The sequence below is a fragment of the Elephas maximus genome, chromosome 4 (assembly GCF_024166365.1).
Source record: "Elephas maximus indicus isolate mEleMax1 chromosome 4, mEleMax1 primary haplotype, whole genome shotgun sequence".
NCBI lineage: Eukaryota > Metazoa > Chordata > Mammalia > Proboscidea > Elephantidae > Elephas > Elephas maximus.
Genome location: NC_064822.1, coordinates 196,970,031 through 196,983,767, shown reverse-complemented (window position 1 = coordinate 196,983,767; position 13,737 = coordinate 196,970,031). Strand labels below are relative to the sequence as shown.

Below are 13,737 nucleotides of genomic sequence, written 5' to 3'. Positions count from 1 at the left end.
CCCTCGTCCCCGGACCTCAGCCGCCCGAGGCCGCCCGCCTGGCGCGGGGCAAAGGCATGCGCCCCCCCCCACACGTCCACGCGCCACGCCGCACGGCCCCGCGGCCAATCGCGCACGACGCTTCCGATTGGCCTACGTCGGTCTCTCATTTCCGCGCTGCCGTCCAAACAGAAGCCTGTCTTTTGCGCAGCCACGCCCCAAGGGCGGGTCCGGGACGCTCCCGTACAGAGAGTGAGGCCATTGGCCTTCGCTCCGAGCGGGGGCGGGGCACGGTGGAGACGCGGGGAACTTGGCCTTCGGGGAGCGCGCCCACATCAGGGTCACGGAGAGAGCCGAGCGGTGCCGGAAAGAGCCGAGCACAGCCGGAGAGATCGGCGTAGGGGTGGAGAAGCCCAAGCCGGCCGGAAGCAGGGCCGAGCGTGGCCGGAAGGAGCCGAGCCCGGCCGAAGGGGGCGGGGCGTAGCCGTTTGGTGGGCGGGGCTGAGCCCGAGCCATGGCGGCGGAGGGGGCAGCTGTGGCCAGAGGCGGGGCCGTCGGGGGCCGCGCCGCCAGCAGCAGCTCGAAGCTGTCCGAGTGCCCGGACGCGGCCCCGATCCGGCGGCGCGCTTCTTCGCTGTCACAGGACGCCGAGCGCCGAGCCTACCAGTGGTGCCGGGAGTACTTGGGCGGGGCCTGGCGCCGGGTGCGCCCCGAGGAGCTGAGGGTGAACCCCGTGAGGTGGGAGGTCAGGGGTCAGCCCTCTGCTGCGCGGGCGGGGGCCAGGGGTTAGATTCGGGCCCCCCATACCCAGTGCGTGTGCCCGATCCCGGGGCGGGGCAGTGGCGGGGCTGCCAGGGGCCTGGCCGGCAGGGGACCGCGAAGGCCCTTGACCCGAGGAGGGGGGCCGTGACCCGGGACCCGAGGAGGGGGGCCGTGACCCGTGACCCGAGGAAGGGGGGCCGCACCCATGACCCGAGGGGGGGGCCATGACCCGTGACCCGAGGAAGGGGGCCGTGACCCGTGAGCCGAGGAGGGGGGCCGTGACCCGTGAGCCGAGGAGGGGGCCGTGACCCGTGACCCGAGGAAGGGGGGCCGTGACCCGGGACCCGAGGAGGGGGGCCGCGACCCAAGGAGGAGGGCCGTGAAGGGCAGGAGGAGAAGGGGGCACCAGAGGTCCAGAGATAGCGGGGGCGGGCGGAGGAGAATGGAGGGGCTGGGGGAGATGAGGGGCCCAGGGAGCCCGAAGATGACCAAGGAGGACGAGGGACCTGGGGTGGAAGGGTGGGCTGAGCCAACCCAGGCTGAGCACCCCTTGTGGGTCTACAGCGGGGGCCTCAGTAACCTGCTCTTCCGCTGCTCGCTCCCGGACCACCTGCCCAGTCATGGCGAGGAGCCCAGGGAGGTGCTGCTTCGGTTGTACGGGGCCATCCTGCAGGTAAGGAGGGCATGAGGGCCACAGCGGCTAAGGGCTCTAGGATCCTTCACTTACGAGTGGCAGGTAGGACCACCCCATTGCACAAATGGGGAAACCGAGGTTCAGACACTAAGTAACTAGTCCATTATTGCCCTGCTGCCCAGTGGCAGAGCCTGGCCTTCTAGACCCCAAGGCGTATGCCCCAGAGCCTCTGGGCAGTAGGACGAGGAACCCAGCTGTGGTAGAGGAAGAAACCATACCCTCCTCGCCCTGTGCCAGTGGCATTCTGCTCTGACTGCTCTCTTGACTCTGCCCTTTGCTGTCTACCTTCTTCCAGGGTGTGGACTCCTTGGTTCTTGAAAGCGTGATGTTTGCCATCCTCGCTGAGCGGTCACTGGGGCCCCAGCTCTATGGCGTCTTCCCAGAGGGCCGGCTGGAGCAGTACATCCCAGTACGAGCACAGCCCTGACTTCCCTGAGGCACCTCCTGCCCCCCAGACCTCTCCCCTCTCCCCCCAAGTCTGCCTTCACCTCCCTAAGCCCCAGGTAGGGAATTTTCCCCAAGACCCTGACCTCCCCCCATTGCCCCAGCCCTTGCCCCACCCGCCCCAGCCCCCTCACCACCCTGATAGGTTCCTGGGTGCAGAGTCGGCCCCTGAAAACTCAAGAGCTTCGAGAGCCAGTGCTGTCAGCAGCCATTGCCACCAAGATGGCCCGGTTCCACGGCATGGAGATGCCTTTCACCAAAGAGCCCCACTGGCTGTTCAGGACCATGGAGCGGTGAGTCCTGCTCCGTGGGGCTCCTGCACACCTAGCTGGCCCTCCTGCTGGCTGTGACTCCTCCCACAGAGCCTTCCACGTGTTTGTCAGACAAGTCAAACACTGACCAAAAAGCGAGCGGGTAGCCTGGCCTGAGGATTAAGTAGGTGAGGAGGGAGCAGGAGAGGCAGCAGAGTGAGGACATCCCATTCTTTGGGCTTCAGGTACCTAAAGCAGATCCAGGACCTGCCCCCTACGGGCCTCCCCCAAATGAACCTGCTGGAGGTGTACAGCCTAAAGGATGAGATGGGCAACCTCAGGTAAGGCCAAAGAGCAGGGGGAGGTGCCTCCTGCCTCACGGGTTCCCCCCAGGATTTGCTTAGGGCTGTGCTCTGGGCCTGGCCTATGAGGGTGGCTCTGGCCCTCTGGTGGCTGCTAGTCAGGACCCTTGCCCCCATTCCCCTTCAGGAAGTTGCTGGCCTCCACCCCATCACCAGTGGTCTTCTGCCACAATGACATCCAGGAAGGTAGGAAAAGGCATCTGACTCTGCCTGACCCTAAGGGGAGGGGCCAGAGGGTCCTGGGTGACCAGAACCCTACCCTGTTCCCACAGGGAACATCTTGTTGCTCTCAGCGCCAGAAAATGCTGACAGTCTCATGCTCGTGGACTTTGAGTACAGCAGTTACAACTACAGGTGAAGGGATATCTATTCCCACGGTCTTTCCCCATTTCTGCGTCCCTGCTGCAGACTGAGTATCCACCTTACTCCCCAGGGGCTTTGACATTGGGAACCATTTCTGTGAATGGGTATATGACTATACTCACGAGGAGTGGCCTTTCTATAAGGCGAGGCCAGCAGACTACCCCACCAGGGAACAGCAGGTATGTGGGCCAGAGCTGAATGTGGTCCAGAGGCAGGGAGCAGGAAGAGGTGAGGAGGGGGAGGGAGGTTAAGTCTGGAAGGAATGACACCAAAGGGAGTTGATAGAAAACGCTGACTCCCACTCTTGATTTCAGCTCCATTTTATTCGCCATTACCTGGCAGAGGTAAAAAAAGATGAGACTCTCTCCCAGGAGGAACAGAGGAAGCTGGAAGAAGACTTGCTGGTGGAGGTTGATCGGTGAGGAGGAGGGCAGGGGCACAGAGGAAATGGGGGCTGAGGAAGAGGGTGGGTGGTCAGACTCACCAGGTGACCCCTCAGGTGCATCACAGAGTGGAGGCAGGGAGTGAGGAGGAGGTCTGGGCAGTGGAGACAGGACAAGGGGGGCTAGGGTGGTAGGGGAGGGGTCAGAGCTGCAGGGGCTTGACCAGCCCAGGGGAGGGGCATGCCAGCAGGGCCGCATGTGCTCTTGCCCACCCACCCAGGTATGCCTTGGCTTCTCATTTCTTCTGGGGTCTCTGGTCCATCCTCCAGGCATCTATGTCCACTATAGAATTTGGTTATTTGGTAAGTAAACCACAAAATGGGTGTATTAGGGGTGGCTAGAAGGCAGCAGGGCTATGCAGACTCCTGGGATGCAGGCCTGAGCCTTCTCACCGCTGGGGGGACGGATTTTCTTCCTAGGAGTATGCACAGTCTCGATTGCAGTTCTACTTCCAGCAGAAGAGGCAGCTGACCACTCTCCACCCCAAGTCCTGATCCCCCCATCCTGCAGTTTCCCCGGAGTCTCCAGGGCAGGACCTTGGAAGGAGGCCCTGGCACTGGGGCTGAGCCCCCCAAGTGAGACATGTTGAGGAGGCAGACATGTTCCCGTGCCTACAGGGGCGGGAGCCCTGGGCTGTGTACCTTCCGACAATAAACCTTTTCAGATAATAAACAGCTTCTTTCTTCCTTCTTTGAGCCGTGGTCTGACTCTGCCCTAAAGCAGCAGAAGTGTCCAGCAAGGAATGGGAGCAGATTGACAGAGACCCTGCACTGAGCCTGTTTCCCGCCCTCTGTAGAGCCGGGCTGGACAGTGCGCCCTCGGCCAATTGGGGCCCCACGCCCTGCTGCCTCCCTTCCTCAGCTCCAGGTCAGGAATGATGTGAGGCGGCCTTCGGGCGCAGTGGGGTGGAACAGGGCGCAGTGGGGTGGAACAGGGCCCAGTGGGGTGGAACAGGGCCCAGTGGGGCTGTCCGGGCAGCTCAGCTGATACATCCGCGACCTTTTCCCTACTTTTGGCTATTTTTAGCTCAAATGCACCACATTCACGTGAGACTCTGGGTACCCCCCCTCCCCGACCTTTGAGGCACCTTCAGCTTGAAGAAGCCCGCCCCCTACTCCCGTATCACACTGCGCTGGGGGAGGGGGTTCTGGTGCCCGTCCGCATCTGTTCTCCGACCCCAATTTGGGAGCGGGTGTCAGGTTCCCGGAGAGGGCGGGGCGGGGGTGGTCCGGACTGAAGGACACAGGGACACGGGCCAGAGCAGCCGGCCTTGCAGACCCAGCGAGCCCGAGCCGTGAGTAAGGGCTGCCCAGCTGGCGCGGGGGCGAGGAGGACGCCAGGGACCCCAGACCCCACCTGGTGCCGGGCCGGCTCCACCTCCCGGGCGTCTCCGGGCCCTGCCCGTTCCCCTCCCTGACGCCCCCGGCCCGAGGCCCCCTTCACTGCCCGAGGAGCTCCTGGAGCTTTCGCGGCCCGACCCCTTCCGGACCGGCCACCCATTGCGGCGGAGCCCGCCCAGAACGCCCGGCGCTTGGGTTCGGCTGCCGTTGGCCCGGGCTGGGGGCGGGCGGAAGGGGAGACGCGGAGGGGCGGGCGGACCCAGGGGCTGGGCCTCGCTCGGTGGGGCGGGGCCAGAGCCGGCCTGAGCCCGCCCACGCACCCCTGCCCCCGCACCCCTGCCCCACGCACCCCCTGCCCCCGCACCCCTGACCCCGCACCCCTGCCCCACGCCCACGCACCCCTGCCCCACGCCCAGGTGCCGGCCAAAGCCCAGGATGGCGGAAGCACACCAGGCCGTGGCCTTCCAGTTCACGGTGACCCCTGATGGGGTCGACTTCCGGCTCAGTAGGGAGGCTCTGAAACACGTCTACCTGTCTGGCATCAACTCCTGGAAGAAACGCCTGATTCGGATCAAGGTGGGCGCGGTGGTTCTTTGGCCAGGCCTCTTCCTTCCAGCAGGTGCAGAACAATCCTTGGGGAAGAGGCAGCTGCCAGGTGTCCCTCCCCAGACCCTAGCTGGCAGCCAAGCCCAACTCCCTCCCCTCGGAGTTCTGCAGGGTGACAGGCCTGGCGATGCCGTTCAGGGCAGGTTGAAAGTGGTCATGGTGGGACCCGGCCAGTGATCAGTGCCGAAGGTATGAATGTATGGACAGGGAAAACCAGACTTGAAGAATGATGAGAACAGCAGGTGTTGGGGGGTGGGTTGTTGCAGGAAGACGAGAGCCTCCTTCACCTCCTAGATGTCTGCTCACCTTGACTCCCCATTCTGCAAGAGACCCAGGAGAGCTATGCCCTGTTTCTGTCCACAGAATGGCATCCTCAGGGGTGTGTATCCTGGTAGCCCCACCAGCTGGCTGGTTGTCGTCATGGCAACCGTGGGGTCATCCTACTGCAACGTGGACATTTCTATGGGGTTGGTCAGTCGTATCCAGAGATGCATCCCTGATGGGTGAGAAGCAGGGCTTGGAGTTGGGCACAGGTGTCATAAGGGGGCAGGGGCAACACTCCTAAGGCCAGGGTTGGGGAGCTGAGACCAGATGCAGGACAGCGGCCCCTCCCCAGGGCCATTGTCATCTCTGTTCTGTCTCTGATGGTTAGTATTTGATGCACTCAGAGGAGTGGGTACCAGGGAGGTTCTGCTCCCTCTGCGCCTACCCTGAAACAGGCCACAACCACAAAGTGACGTTCAACTCAGGAGGCATCAGAGGCACAGTCATAATGGCCCCGAGGCTGGCCCCGAGTGGACCCCAGCACCCCTCCCTGCCCCGCACAGGTGCAGCTTCTACCAGACCCCGCAGACCAAGGCACTTCTCAGCATGGCCATTTTCTCCACGGGGGTCTGGGCCACTGGCATCTTCTTTTTCCGCCAAACCCTGAAGCTGCTGCTTTCCTACCATGGCTGGATGTTCGAGATGCATGGCCAGACCAGCCACGTCACCAGGATCTGGGCTGTGAGCAGGGCTGGGCAAGGATGCAGGGCCCACTGGGACTTCTGAGCTAGAGGGAGAGGCAGGCGGGGTGCCAGTGCCCGGCCGTGTGGGTGCATCCTGGGGAGGGGGGATGGGACTGGTACACCTAGGCCCCAGCTCCTCAGGCGTCCCCGGTTTGTGTTCACTCTTTCTTCTGGCTCCTACCCCACACGCTGCCTCCTGTACCCCAGATTTGTGTTCGCCTTCTGTCCAGCCGGAGGCCCATGCTCTACAGCTTCCAGACATCCCTGCCCACCCTTCCTGTGCCCAGAGTGTCGGCCACAATCCGGAGAGTGAGTCCTCTGGTCAGGGGGCAGGGGGCTGGACTCAGGACTTGCCTAAACCCAAGGGACTGCTCCTGAAAAGAGCAGACTTGAGAGTGATAGGCTGAAGGAGGGGGGAGAAAAGGGGCCAAGAGGGTCTGAGGCAGACTTTGCTATCGGGCTTCTACTGTGATACCTTGGCTGGACAGTACCTGGAATCTGTGCGGCCCTTGTTGGGTGACGAGGAATATTACCGCACGGAGACGTTGGCCAAGGAATTCCAGGACAAGACTGCCCCCCGGCTGCAAAAGTACCTGGTGCTCAAGTCTTGGTGGGCGACAAACTACGTGAGTCCCCTCACCCCAGGCGCTCTCCTCCTCACCTGCTTGTGTGCCCCAGCTGCCCTAGCCCTGCACCCCGCCTGGCCCCTCTGATCGCCCACTCACCCCGGGCGCTCTCCTCCTCACCTGCTTGTGTGCCCCAGCTGCCCTAGCCCTGCACCCCGCCTGGCCCCTCTGATCTCCCACTCACCCCGGGTGCTCTCCTCCTCACCTGCTTGTGTGCCCCAGCTGCCCAGCCCTGCACCCCGCCTGGCCCCTCTGATTTCCCACTCACCCCGGGCGCTCTCCTCCTCCCCTGCTCGTGTGCCCCGGCTGCCCAGCCCTGCACCCCGCCTGGCCCCTCTGATCTCCCACTCACCCCGGGTGCTCTCCTCCTCACCTGCTTGTGTGCCCCAGCCGCCCAGCCCTGCACCCCGCCTGGCCCCTCTAATTGCCCACTCACCCACAGGTGAGTGACTGGTGGGAAGAGTACATCTACCTGCGAGGCAGGAGCCCTCTGCCGGTGAACAGCAACTATTACATCACGGTAAGACCTGGAGCTCCAGTGGCTCTGTCTGTCCCCAGCTCTGAGTCTTAGGGCACGGGGCCCCAAGCAGCAGCCCACCATCCTGGTGACATGTGAGGGCTTACAGAGTGAGGCTTGAAGGAAAAGGAAGTAGAGGAGAGACCCTGTCACTGTCTCTCAGACAGGCCACAGGATCCTGTCCATCCTGCACACCATCACCAGGTAAATCCCCTCACTTCACGGATCCAGAACCAGACTGGAGCCCAGGCTGTTCTCTTAGAACTCAGGGTGTTGCCGTTGGACCCTGCTCCATGGGCCCCAACACCATCTGTGCCCACCAGCCTGTTTCCCCCTGCCCTGGAACCTATGTGTCTCTTGTCCTCTGCTGGAGTTCCCTCCTTGGCAAAAGCATCCTCCTCTCTTTTTCCGAAACTCACACACAACTATTCTGTACCACAGGCTTTAAGCTGTTTTCTTAGCAGTGGAACCCTTTCTTCAAAATAGTAAAACCTAAGCCAATAAAATGGAATGTGAAAAAGGAGGGACCTTGAGTCACTGGCTGGTGTGGTCTTGGTTGGCTAGAAGCACCCGCCAGGTACCCTGCCACCCGCTGCAGGCTCTGCTCTCTCCCCAGGACTTTGTGCTCATCAGGCCTACGGAGGTGCAGGCTGCCCGCCTGGGGAACATTGTCCATGCCATGATCTTGTATCGCCGTAAGCTGGACCGGGAAGAGATCAAGCCTGTGAGTGGGACAAGCTGGGGTGGGGCTGGTGGAAGGGAGGCCACGTCCAAGCCTCGGGCCTTCCTCACAGGTGATGGCACTGGGGATGGAGGGGCAGCCGTGTTCAAGCCTTGGACCTTCCCCACAGGTAATGGCACTGGGTATCGTGCCCATGTGCTCCTATCAGATGGAGAGGATGTTCAACACCACCCGGATCCCGGGCAAGGAGACAGGTGCTGCCCCACTGCCTGCTGTTACTGCTGGGATCTCCAGGGCTCGCCGGGCCTGGGCCTGGGGTCAAGGGAGTAAATGTAGGAGGTGGTAGAGGAAGGGGTGAGCTCAGGCCCAGGGTCTGGCAGGCCTGCAGCACTCTGTTTATAGGGCTTCATTTCTCAGGGCTTCAGTTCCCTCTACTCTGAAGCACCTGGCAGAATGAGGGGTATGAAGACATCTTGAGTGCCTGGCACGGTCTGTGTGCCAGTGGGTGAAGGAAGGCAGGTGGAGGCCAGGCCAGAGGAGGACCTGAGGGCCACATGGGGAGGGCATCTCCCCCGGGCCCCCCACCCTGCCTCAGCACCCACCCACCTCATCTGCCCTAGACCTGCTGCAGCACTTAGGGGACAGCAGGCACGTGGCTGTCTACCACAAGGGCCGCTTCTTCAAGGTGTGGCTCTATGAGGGCTCACAGCTGCTCAAGCCCCGAGACCTGGAGATGCAGTTCCAAAGGATACTGGACGACCCCTCCCCACCGCAGCCCGGGGAGGAGAAGCTGGCGGCCCTCACGGCCGGCGGGAGGTACGGGTGGAAGAGCACCACGAGGAGAGGCTGCCTGGCCTTGTTTGTCACCCAAACCAGGGCCCTTGGTGGTGAGAGGGCATCCCCTGGGCTGTTCTGCACCCCACACCGATGGGCAGCAGTTAGACCAGCTGCCTCCAGGCCAGCTCCCCGAAGGCACCATCCCCTGCACCCTCCCACCCAGCGCCGCCCCTGTGTCCTCAGGGTTGAGTGGGCTGAGGCTCGCCAGGCCTTCTTTAGCTGCGGCAAGAACAAGACTGCCTTGGAGACCATCGAGCGGGCTGCCTTCTTTGTGGCCCTGGACGAAGAGCCCCACTGCTATGACCCCGAGAATGAGGCCAGCCTCAGCCTCTACGGCAAGGCACTGCTTCATGGCAGCTGCTATGACAGGTGCACCCCCGTCCTTCTGCCCACCCACCCAGTCGTGTTCCCCCCAAGCTCTGCACCCCCATCCCCCTGCCCCCCCCGGCCCTGTAGCCCCCCTACCCGGTCGTGTTCCCCCCCAGGTCTGCTCCCCCGTCCCTCTGCTGCCCCCGGCCCTGTAGCCCCCCCAGCTCTGCACCCCCGTCCCTCTGCCCCCCTGGCCTGTAGCCCCCCACCCAGTTGTGTCCCCCCCAGCTCTGCTCCCCGTCCCTCTAGCCCCCCAACCTGTTCGTGTTCCCCTCAGCTCTGCACCCCCATCCCTCTGCCCTCCCCGGCCCTGTAGCCCCCGCCCCGGTCGTGTTCCCCCCAGCTCAGCTCCCCCAGCCCTGCTACCATTCCGACTTTGTCACTCCCACTTCTCAGCCCCCTCTCAGGCCTCTACATCTTTCTGCAGGTGGTTTGACAAGTCCTTCACTCTCATCTGCTTCAAGAATGGCCAGATGGGCCTCAACGCAGAACACGCGTGGGCAGACGCCCCCATCATAGGGCATCTCTGGGAGGTAGCAGCAGGGCAGGTCCTTGGGGGCAGGCTGGGAGGGGACATGGCCAACCCCTTAGCCTTACCCCTCTCTTTTCAGTTTGTATTGGCTACTGACGCCTTATACTTGGGCTACACGGAGACTGGGCATTGCCTGGGCAAAGTGAACCCCGTGCTGTCACGTCCTCAGCGGCTGCAGTGGGACATTCCAGAGCAGGTGGGTCAGGGCCCCACGCAGGTGCACAGGCCAAGAGGGGCCGGGAGCAGGGAGACCTCTGCTTCCTCCCTTCTGCCCGCTGGTGCTGAGGGGGAGGGCAGGACTCCTCAGGGAGCATGTGGGTCCCAGACTGACCAAAGGGAGGTCAGAGCCCCAGGGCCAGCAGGGGTAGCAAAGGTGTGAGGTCCACCTGCCCTGCCCCAGCCGGCCCAGACCATCCTTCAAGTTTGCTTTCATCACCTCTCTGCTGACCTCAGGGTGCCCTGAGAGGCATACCAGCTCCTCCTCTCCCTCACCACACTTTTGGTTTCTTGGCAGTGCCAGGTGGCCATCGAGCGCTCCTACCAGGTGGCCAAGGCCCTGGCAGACGACGTGGAGCTGTACTGCTTCCAGTTCCTGCCCTTTGGCAAAGGTCTCATCAAGAAGTGCCGCACCAGCCCCGACGCCTTTGTGCAGATTGCCCTGCAGCTGGCACACTTCCGGGTGAGCACATGGCCCAGCCAGGCAGGCAGGCGAGGGGCAAGCCAGCCACCTGCTGGAACCACCCCTCTGTGTTCCTCAGGATAGGGGCAAGTTTTGCCTGACCTACGAGGCCTCAATGACCAGAATGTTCCGGGAGGGACGGACCGAGACGGTGCGGTCCTGTACCAGCGAGTCTTCAGCCTTCGTGCAGGCCATGGTGGAGGGCAACCACATGGTGAGGTCCCACCTATACCCACCCAATTCACGGGGTGGGGGCCACGTGGTGAGGACCCCACCTCCACCCACCCACCCAGGGTCAGGGCCATGTGGTGAGACACCCCACCTCCACCTGCACCCTGCAGAGGTCAGGGCCACGTGGTGAGATACTCCACGTATCTCTGGGTAAGGGTCACGTGGTGAGACACCTCACCTATCTTGTGGTAGGGCCATGTGGTAAGGTCCCCCACCACCACCTGTCCCCCACCACCACCTGTCCCCCACAGGGGTCAGGGCCAAGTGGTGAGGTACCCTTATCCCTGCTCGCCTTGGGGTGGGTGCCACATGGTGAAGACACCCACCCCCACCCACTCTGGGGATTAGGCCCACATGCTGAGACACCCCCACTCACTTCAGGGATCAGGACGATGTGGTGAGACACCCCCACCCTCACCCACCTCAGGGGTCAGGCCCTTGGGGTGGGGGCTACCTTCACCCTCCACTTCTCCCCAGAAAGCAGACCTCCAGGATCTCTTTCGGAAAGCATCTGAGAAGCACCAGCACATGTACCGCCTGGCCATGACAGGGTCTGGAATTGACAGGCATCTCTTCTGCCTCTACTTGGTCTCCAAGTATCTGGGGGTCACGTCTCCTTTCCTGGCCGAGGTCAGTGTCCTCTGTCTCTCTGCCCTTCCAGACCAGGGGCCACCCTGGCAGGCTGGTCTGATTCCATCCTAGCTCTCCAGTCGTGGTCTGCACAGAAATCACATGGACAGTCTGATCAGTGAGACAAACAGATAAAAGATGAGATCTGTCGGCAGGGATCCTGTTAGAGAGAATGGGGGGTGTCAGGGAAAGCCTCTTCCTAAGGTTGCCAGAAGTGAGGGGGAGAGCAGGAAACAACCAGTGCCTAGACTTCAAGACCAGGCGAGCTGGTGCTCTTGAGGGACAGGGAGCCTGGGATGCAGCATAATGGGAGGTGTAGGAGAGGGGAGGGCAGAGCAGAGTGGTGGGAGGGCAGAGGGCACAGGAGAGAGGCGGGGAGGGGGTGCAGGGCAGAGCAGGGGGCCATAGGACAGGAGGTGGGGGGAGGAACAGCGGGAGGGGTGCAGGAGGTAGGGCGGAGCAAGAGGGGGTAAGAGAGGAGGCTGGGGGGATGGAGCAGGGGGCTGTGTAGGAGAGGAGGTGGTGAGCAGAAAAGGAGGGAACATAGGTGAGGAGGCTGGTGCGGGGTGGAGGGTAGTATCAGGTGTAGGAGAGGAGGTGGTGGGCAGAAAAGGAGGGAGCACAGGCGAGGAGGCTGGTGCGGGGTGAAGGGTAGCATCAGGAAGCGTCTGCCCTCACATTCACTCAGGTGTGTGCTAAATGCGTGAGATCTGAGTGCTGTGGCCTCCCTGCTCAGGCACCACTTGTCACACAGGTGTTTAAGCAGGAGCTTGCGTGAGGTCTGACTGTGTGGCTTTTCCGTTGCAGGTGCTGGAAGAACCCTGGCGCCTCTCCACCAGCCAGACTGCCCAGTTCCAGATCCGCATGTTTGACCCAGAGCAGTACCCCCGTCACCTTGTCGCTGGAGGTGGCTTTGGCCCCGTGAGTGCACATGGCGGGGCAGGAGGGCAGAATGGGGCAAGGGACGGTAGGAAGTACCAGGATGCGAGGTGAGGTCAGATAGGGCAGGGAGCCCCAATTCCTGTGTGGAGATAGGCAGAAGGTGCCAGAGACCCCACCTGCGCTAACCCCTGCCCACTGAGCCATGCTTATCTGGGAGTCAGCACTCCCTCTAAAATGCCAAGGCTAATGAGATGCCAGAGATCCCCTTGGAGGAAGAAGATAAGACTGATCCTGAGGGAGGGAAGAGAACACGGGAAGTCTGGGTTCTTGGCAGTCAGGATGGCAAGGGAGAGTTCTTGAGTTTCCACCATGTTCCTGGGGGCAGTCCTGAGCTCATCTCAGGGGTGGAGCCCCTCCCTTCCAGTTCCTGTGGACAAAGCATTTATAGTATTATTCTGGCTCTCAAATGGTTTAGATTCGATTGTCACTTCTTCTCCCCATCCCTCCTGCTGCCCTCAGGTAGCGGATGATGGCTATGGGGTTTCTTACATGATCGCAGGGGAGAACACCATCTTCTTCCACGTCTCCAGCAAGTTCTCAAGCTCAGAAACGGTGAGTGTCCCTCTGCACCCAGGGCTGGGTGCGATGCTGCTGGGGGAAGCTAGGGACAAAGGCATGGGGCCAGCCAGCAGGCACACTGAGCTCTCTGCCCCACAGAATGCCCAGCGCTTTGGGAACCATATCCGCCAAGCCCTGATGGACATTGCAGATCTTTTCCAAGTGCCCAAGGCTGCCCGCTGAGGATTGGAGATGTGGCCAGCTGTCCTTTCATCCCCATGCCATGGAAGGAAGGGGCCCATGGCCAGCTCGTGGCATGTGTGAGTGGCCATGCAGGGGTCTCAGGCTCGGAAGAACAGTACTGGCAGCAGGGTCCTCCTGGCCAGATGCTGTTTCCGAGGACCAAGGTGCTGGAGGTGGGATTGGAGTCAGGATGGAATTTGACTTTTCTTGGTAGATGTTAATAAAAATAAGGCTGTAATTCTCTCTTAGCCCTTGGGTACCTGTGTCTGTGTGTTTTTTTTTTTTTGGGGGGGGGAAATAGGCAGCCCCCCCGCCCAGCTCAGCCCTAGAGGGGCAGGGGACAGGCTGGGACTGGGAGGTGATTGGGAAGGTCTGCGACGGCCTTGAGGTGTGGCTCTGCTGGTGACATGGGCTCCTGAGACAGGTGTCCACGCCCACTCTAAACCCAGTACCAAACCCAGTGCCGTCGTGTTGATTCCGACTCATAGCGACCCTATAGGACAGAGTAGAACTGCCCCATAGAGTTTCCAAGGAGAACCTGGTGGATCTGAACTGCCAACCCTTTGGTTAGCAGCCGTAGCACTTAACCACTACGCCACCAGGGTTTCCACGCCACCAGGGTTTCCACACCCACTCTAGCTGGAATAAATTCCTGCTTCGTAACCTTCACCCTTCCCGAGGCCACTTCTGTTTATTTGCC

At 61.9% G+C, this 13,737-nt stretch overlaps 2 protein-coding genes across 5 annotated transcripts; both read left to right on the top strand.

The window, feature by feature from the left end:
• Nucleotides 1-478: 478 nt before the first annotated feature.
• CHKB (choline kinase beta) lies at nucleotides 479-3,980 on the top strand. Its single transcript, XM_049884785.1, has 11 exons — nucleotides 479-717; nucleotides 1,306-1,414; nucleotides 1,731-1,844; nucleotides 2,039-2,172; nucleotides 2,376-2,471; nucleotides 2,620-2,678; nucleotides 2,765-2,846; nucleotides 2,926-3,034; nucleotides 3,170-3,273; nucleotides 3,519-3,600; nucleotides 3,718-3,980. Exons 1-11 carry the CDS (start codon nucleotides 494-496, stop codon nucleotides 3,790-3,792), a joined length of 1,188 nt encoding a protein of 395 aa, XP_049740742.1. The 5' UTR covers nucleotides 479-493; the 3' UTR covers nucleotides 3,793-3,980.
• Nucleotides 3,981-4,076: 96 nt separating this feature from the next.
• Nucleotides 4,077-13,283, top strand: CPT1B (carnitine palmitoyltransferase 1B). Of its 4 annotated transcripts, none has more exons than XM_049884767.1 (19): nucleotides 4,077-4,165; nucleotides 5,055-5,214; nucleotides 5,608-5,747; nucleotides 5,964-6,249; nucleotides 6,459-6,560; nucleotides 6,740-6,877; nucleotides 7,320-7,397; nucleotides 8,011-8,118; nucleotides 8,246-8,330; nucleotides 8,697-8,892; nucleotides 9,097-9,282; nucleotides 9,710-9,815; nucleotides 9,894-10,010; nucleotides 10,329-10,493; nucleotides 10,573-10,707; nucleotides 11,202-11,354; nucleotides 12,162-12,275; nucleotides 12,756-12,848; nucleotides 12,954-13,283. In XM_049884767.1, the coding sequence occupies exons 2-19, from the start codon at nucleotides 5,074-5,076 to the stop codon at nucleotides 13,035-13,037; spliced, it is 2,427 nt and encodes an 808-aa protein (XP_049740724.1). In that variant the 5' UTR covers nucleotides 4,077-4,165; nucleotides 5,055-5,073; the 3' UTR covers nucleotides 13,038-13,283. The 4 variants fall into 4 exon arrangements, with proteins under 4 accessions (XP_049740724.1, XP_049740725.1, XP_049740723.1 ...); XM_049884768.1 differs by lacking the exon at nucleotides 4,077-4,165 and adding an exon at nucleotides 4,515-4,592 and having other exon boundaries at nucleotides 6,072-6,249; XM_049884766.1 differs by lacking the exon at nucleotides 4,077-4,165 and adding an exon at nucleotides 4,515-4,592.
• Nucleotides 13,284-13,737: the final 454 nt, after the last annotated feature.

Bases quoted from the DNA above. Each gene is read 5' to 3' on its own strand.
- CPT1B (XM_049884767.1), top strand. From the start codon at position 5,074: ATGGCGGAAGCACACCAGGCCGTGGCCTTCCAGTTCACGGTGACCCCT. The intron at 6,561-6,739 runs GTGAGTCCTCTG...TTGGCTGGACAG, and splicing joins TGTCGGCCACAATCCGGAGA to TACCTGGAATCTGTGCGGCC. The intron at 8,331-8,696 runs GTGCTGCCCCAC...CATCTGCCCTAG, and splicing joins GATCCCGGGCAAGGAGACAG to ACCTGCTGCAGCACTTAGGG.
- CHKB (XM_049884785.1), top strand. From the start codon at position 494: ATGGCGGCGGAGGGGGCAGCTGTGGCCAGAGGCGGGGCCGTCGGGGGC. The intron at 1,415-1,730 runs GTAAGGAGGGCA...ACCTTCTTCCAG, and splicing joins TGTACGGGGCCATCCTGCAG to GGTGTGGACTCCTTGGTTCT. The intron at 2,679-2,764 runs GTAGGAAAAGGC...CTGTTCCCACAG, and splicing joins CCACAATGACATCCAGGAAG to GGAACATCTTGTTGCTCTCA.